The 6589-nt window shown below is 37.6% G+C and overlaps 1 protein-coding gene across 1 annotated transcript; it reads right to left on the reverse strand.

The window, feature by feature from the left end:
- Nucleotides 1-2672: 2672 nt before the first annotated feature.
- LOC145105912 (uncharacterized) lies at nt 2673-5236 on the reverse strand. The gene is made up of 6 exons (XM_079042978.1): nt 4681-5236; nt 3949-4084; nt 3594-3690; nt 3405-3512; nt 2797-3303; nt 2673-2738 (listed from the first exon to the last, which is right to left on the reverse strand). Exons 1-6 carry the CDS (start codon nt 5234-5236, stop codon nt 2673-2675), a joined length of 1470 nt encoding a protein of 489 aa, XP_078899104.1.
- Nucleotides 5237-6589: the final 1353 nt, after the last annotated feature.

Genomic DNA, 6589 nt, shown 5'->3' on the forward strand with positions numbered 1-6589 from the left:
AGGTAAAAGGCATATAATAATCATATTCCTAGAAATACTTGTAGGGGTTTGATCCTCCTTAGTTATTTCTATAATGACATGATGCATACCAGTTACATATAACAAAAGATATGATAGACCTTCGAATAAGTGATCATACTCCAAAACCACAACTAAACAAGGAACAGGAAGTAAAGCAATGATCACAGATTGTAAGTCTATGATATCTAAGTTATATATAACCTTAGCGTATCCACTTAGTGATTGTAGGTCTACTAGCAAGAATCTGTTTAGTTTTCACATAAGTTATAGCACCATAAAATACTCCTATAGTATTTTAAATGTTATGTTTGGTTCTTAACGATTTTCTGGTATGGGTGTTGGTAAGTTGATAGACTTGTTGTCCACTATGACTATCCCCCGGCACATACTAGTCACTTCTCGGACGAACATAGTTGATCAGACTATATTCCTCCCAGACTTGATTGCATATCCCAGAGCATATTCACATTGCACAACTCCTCTATTTTTAACTTTTGTATTGTCCTAGATATGATACTATACTAGTATGTATGCATGCACTCATACTTTTAACAAGAAACTATTTATTATTAAAAGTATAGTTATTTGAAAATGGTTAATCAGAGACTTTAGTCCCAATGCATTTATAATTTGCATATCTTATGTGGTTCAATATACTTAGTTCACTATAAACAATGCTCTGATACCAATGTGCCACACCCCTGAACCAAGGAAGGCGGAAACGTCCGGGGGTGGATGACTTCATGTATAGTATCACAACAACGAGTATAATAGTGCTCAAAATAAATACAACCGTCATAGATATAATTGAAGAAGTTACACCATAGTATGTGTTTACATGTTTCAAATCAATTACACTATGATGACAAAATGAAATGTTTAACGATTTAACGTCCCATCCTCAAAAGCTGTTGATTTCCTGAGATGGAGGTGGAAGAAGAGAGGTTTCCAAGTCGAGAACACTTCGGAGGTACTTGAAGATTTGAAGATCTAGCAACAAATATGACGATATTTGTGTGAGAAATCCATGACTTGAGTGAAGAAGTATGGGATAATAAGGTGAGGGATGAAATTTACTTACTAAAAGAGGGTGAAAAGCTCAAAACTCCTGGAGAATCTCAAAATCTTGGAGAGAAAATGAGAGTGAAAAGTGTATTTGCTTTTAGTGAAGTGCTTATGATCTAGGGAGAATGAGTAGTAAAGTTTCTTTGTGTGTATGGGTTTAAGGAAACTTGTGGGGGAAGGGTGAGAGTACAATGAATGGACAAGGCTGATGTGAATAGTGACTGAGGATGGTCATAAAGTCAACACTCCACCTCAAAATCTAACCCACTAGATATTATTCTTAGACAAAGATTTCCCTTAATATGTGTTTAAATTATGATTATATAGGGTCTCTTATGTCAAAATACGAGTTTGGGTGAAAATCTCGCGTTAAAATCACGAAAAACGAGCTTAAAACGAAGTCGGGGTCGAAAACCGGGAAATAGGGGCGAAACTGCGAAAATCTGAGTTCCGGGCCGAAGTTTCGGTCCTTGGGTGCTTAGAACCAAGAGGAGGGTTCGGTTGATGGATGAGAACCGAGAGGAGGGTTCGGTCGAAGTCTCGCAGGCGAAGCTGTCAGAGGGAACCGAATGCGAAAGCAGGCGAGAAGCGAAGGGTAGTTCGGTCCGAAAGGACCTTCGGCCCTCCGAAGTTCGGTTTCGGTCATGGCAGGTTCGGTTCTTTAAGCTAGTTTTGGTCCTTAAGGAGTAGTTTCGGTTCCTAAGAGGTTTCGGTTCTATATGGCTGATTTTCCGTTTATCTTCCCATTTCGAGTTGTTTTTGACTAATTTAAGGGTCTGGATGCCTCGAGTGATTATAAAAAGTTGAGAGAGATTTTGAGAGATATTTGGGAGAGATTTCACATACTTGAAGAGATTTGGGAGAGATTTCATATTCTTGGAGAGATTTCACATACTTGGAGAGATTTGGGAGAGATTTCACATACTTTGAGAGATTTGGGAGAGATTTCACATACTTGGAGAGATTTGGGAGAGATTTTACATACTTGGAGAGATTTGGGAGAGATTTCATATTCTTGGAGAGATTTCACATACTTGGAGAGATTTGGGAGAGATTTCACATACTTGGAGAGATTTGGGAGAGATTTCACATACTTGGAGAGATCTGGGAGAGATTTCACATACTTGGAGAGATTTGGGGAAAGAGATAGATACAATGGGAGAGATTTAGATAGAGTGAGAGAGATTGAGAGAGGCTTTGTTTGCGATCTTTGCGAGTGTTTTAACTTCGAAATGCAAGGTTTGTAAACCCCGTTTTGCCTTGTTATGAGCGTTATACGCCCCCGAAGGGTATGTATTAATGTTTTATTGAGTTGTTCCATCAGTTACTCTGATTAGGGTTTAGATTTTCTGAACACGTGAAGACTCAAAGTGATACTTTACATAAAGATAGTGTGTTGTACAATAGTAAACACGATGTAAAACCCTAATGTACAAGGGTAAATTGGGTTGACCGGTTTGACTTGTTGACTTTGTTTGACTTTGACTTGACCGGAAATTGACGGTTGTCACAAAATCCTTTATAATAAGGCTTTAAACGATGACCGTTTACCTTAAAGATCTTCCCCGTTTTCTCACTTGTGATTTCTATTGCACCATGCTCAAAAACATTAGTGACAACAAATGGTCCCACCCAACAGGACCTAAATTTACCTGGAATAAATTTGAAACGAGAGTGGTAAAGTAATACCTTTTGATCTTTTTCAAATACCTTGCATACAATCATCTTGTCATGGTATGCTTTTGTCCTTTCTTTGTAAAGGACTTCATTCTCATATGCTTCATTACAAAACTCATCAAGCTCTTGTATGTCAAGCTTCCTCTTCTTTCCCGATTCACTTAGATCCATATTGAACTGCTTGATTGCCCAATAGGCTCTATGCTCTAACTCAACGGGTAATCGACATGGCTTTCCAAAAACAATGCGATATGGAGACATCCCAATTGGAGTTTTGAATGCAGTGTGGTACGCCCACAAAGCATCATCAAGACGTGTACTCAAATCTTTCCTTGTTGTATTCACAGTTTTCTCCAAAATACCCTTGATTTGTCGATTGCTCACTTCGGCTTGTCCATTTGTTTGTGGGTGGTATGTTGCTGAGACTTTATGAGCAACACCATACTTCTTCAAGACACTTCCAAGCATACGATTGCAAAAATGTGTACCACGATCACTGATTAAGGCTTTTGGAACACCAAATATGGAAAATATGTTAGCCTTCAAAAAATATATCACAACTTTTGAATCGTTAGTGCGGGTAACTTTTGCTTCCACCCACTTAGAAACATAATCCACAGCCAAAAGAATGTAAGTTAAACCGAAGATGATGGAAAAGGTCCCATGAAATCAATGCCCCAAACATCGAAAATCTTACAAACTAAAATGGGATTAAGGGGCATTTGATTCTTTGAGCTTAAAGAGCCCATCTTTTGACATTTATCACAACTTACACAAAAGACATAAGAGTCACGGAAAATACTTGGCTAGTAAAATCCACTCTCTAATACTTTTCTTGCAGTTCGTTGAGGACCAAAATGCCCTCCACAAGCATAAGAGTGACAAAATGTTAAGATAGAAGATACCTCATGTTGATCCACACATCGTCTAATCATTTGGTCAGAACAATATTTCCACAAATATGGATCATCCCATACGTACCTCTTGGCCTCTTTCTTGATTTTATCTTTTTGCCATCAAGTCAAATCTAGTTGAAATTGATTTGTGACGATGTAGTTCACAATATCGGCATACTATGGGGCAACTTTTGCTTAAAATTGATTCTCATCGGGAAATGCATCATGAATGGGAGTCGAGTCATCGGGAGAAACAATCCTGCTAAGATGATCAGCTACAAGGTTTTACTTTCCGCTCTTGTCATTGATTTCAATATCAAACTCTTGTGAGAGTAATACCCATCGAATGAGTCTAGGCTTCGAATCCTTCTTTGCAAGTAGATATCTAATAGCTGCATGATCAGAATAAACAACCACTTTAGAACCTAGCAAATATTGACGAAATTTATCTAAAGCAAAGACAATAGATAGCAATTCTTTCTCAGTTGTTGAGTAGTTGGCTTGTGCACTATCAAGTGTTTTTTAGGCATAATAAATGACATGAGGAAATCTATCTTTTCTTTGCCCCAACATTGCACCAACTGCATGATTGTTGGCATCACACATGTTTCGAAGGGCAAACTCCAATCCGGTGATTGAAGTATTGGTGTTGATATTAACAACTCCTTCAAATGATCAAAATCTTGCTTGCACTCTTTTGAAAATTCGAATTCTGCATCTTTTTATAGGAGCTTACACATGGGACGAGATATCTTGGAAAAATCTTTGATGAATCTTCTATAAAATCTTGCATGACCAAGAAACGAGCGTACCTCATGAACACAAGTGGGATAACGTAAAGATTTAATGACATCTATTTTTTCTTTGTCTACCTCTAGATGCTTAGAAGACATAATATGACCCAGTATTAGACCTTTGTCAACCATAAAATGGGACTTTTCATAATTCAAAACAAGATTGGTCTCAATACATATTTGCAAAATCTTTTTCAAATTACCCAAACATTCATGAAAAGAATTACCATAAACTGTGAAGTCGTCCACAAATACTTCAATGATTTCCTCAACATACTCCGAAAAAATACTTACCATGCACCGTTGAAAAGTGGCAGGAGCATTGCAAAGTCCAAAAGGCATTATCCTATATGCAAATGTTCTGAAGGGACATGTGAAAGTAGTTTTTTCTTGATCCTCGGGTGCAACGAGTATTTGATGGAAACCATAATACCGATCTAAGCAACAATAGTAAGTTTTTCCCGCTAACCTTTCCAACATTTGATCAATGAAGGGAAGTGGGAACTGGTCTTTTCGGGTTGAGGATTTGAGTCTTCTATAGTCTATGTAAACTCTCCATCCGTTTTGCACACGGGTGGGGACTAATTCACCTTGATCATTCTTTGTAATGGTAATACTTGTCTTCGTAGGTACAACTTGGACCGGGCTTACCCACTTTCTATCTGATATAGGATAAATCATCCCCGCATTCAACAACTTCAAAATCTCTTTCTTCACAACCTCCATCATTGGAGGGTTCAAACGCCTTTGAGCTTTTCCGGAGGGCTTGTAATCTTCTCCCATAAGGATATTGTGCATGGAAAGTAAAGGACTTAGCCCTTTGATGTCGGTTATAGTCCACCCAATAGCTTCCTTATACAAGCTCTTCTTCTTCTTTTGTTGATAACTTTGTAGAGATGATCACTGGCAAAGTCTCTTTCTCTCCAAGATACGCATATTTCAGATGCTCGGGTAAAGTCTTGAGTTCTAATTTCGGTGCTTGCACAATAGAAGGAACAAGTTTCTTATTCAGCATCGGTAATTTTTGCTTTGGAACATCAAACCTCATTTTCTTCTATTGATCCATGCAAGATACAACTTCCAAAATCTCTTCATCAATTTTGAATTGGTTGGAAAGTTTTTCCACTTCATCTTTTTGAAGATTCCTGTCTAAAATAAGAGCTAACACATCGAGATTAGACAAATCAAAAAACTCTTCAGTTAATGGTTCAATAACATCCACAAAATTCAAAGATGAAATATCACTTGGATATATCATAGCATCATAGATGTTGAAATTTATCACTTCCCCATCAAATTCCATGGACAATGTACCATCATAAACATCAATTTTGTCCTGGCTGTTTTTAAAAAGGGTCTTCCTAGAAGAATTGAACTCAGATTTGGCGAGTCATCATCATCCATGTCAAGGACATAAAAATCTGTTGGAAATACTAATTCATTCACTTGGACCAACACATCTTCTAGCACACCTTTTGGATGTACTAAAGATCGATCAGCCAATTGAATGATTACCCCGGTCTTCTTCAATATGCCAATATTTACGGTTTTGAAAATAGAATATGGCAAAACATTGATAGAAGCTCCAAGGTCTAGCATAGCTTGTGGAACATGAAGATTACCTAACTTGCAAGGAACCGTGAAAACACCCGGATCCTTACATTTTTGAGGTAGTCCTTTCTATAACACTGCAGATACATCTTCACCTACTTTGACAGTTTCATTCCCTTTTAATATTTTCTTAGATGTGCATAATTCCTTATTGAATTTAGCATACCTAGGGACTTGTTTGATGGCATCAATAAGAGGAATGTTTACCTCAACCTTTCTGAATATCTCCATGATCTCTTTGTCTTCCCTTTCACGCTTTGACTTGCTTCACCTTGTGGGAAATGGAGGAGGAGGAGTAACTTTTACTTCTGTCACACCCCAAAACCGGAACGGCGGAATCATTCGGGGATGGAGGACGTCATGTACAGTATCACAACAATGCATAGTAGTAAACAAGCAACAACATCATCCATTGCATTAATAATATAATTTCATACAAATGTGTTATGTGAAGTTTATAAGACACCAAAAATGTAATTCAAAAATAAGAGATGAGTCTTGAACGAGCTCCATCTTCTCAAAACC

The sequence above is a fragment of the Lactuca virosa genome, chromosome 4, assembly GCF_052849685.1.
Source record: "Lactuca virosa cultivar CGN04683 chromosome 4, Lactuca_virosa_CGN04683_v6, whole genome shotgun sequence".
In the NCBI taxonomy this organism is placed as follows: Eukaryota; Viridiplantae; Streptophyta; class Magnoliopsida; order Asterales; family Asteraceae; genus Lactuca; species Lactuca virosa.

Excerpts from the sequence above, each read along its gene's own strand:
- LOC145105912 (XM_079042978.1), bottom strand. The coding sequence starts at position 5,236 with ATGGGAGAAGATTACAAGCCCTCCGGAAAAGCTCAAAGGCGTTTGAAC. Across the intron at positions 3,304-3,404 it reads GACCTTTTCCATCATCTTCG|GCTAACATATTTTCCATATT; the intron begins GTTTAACTTACA and ends TATTTTTTGAAG. Across the intron at positions 2,739-2,796 it reads ACAAGATGATTGTATGCAAG|GTAAATTTAGGTCCTGTTGG; the intron begins GTATTTGAAAAA and ends AATTTATTCCAG.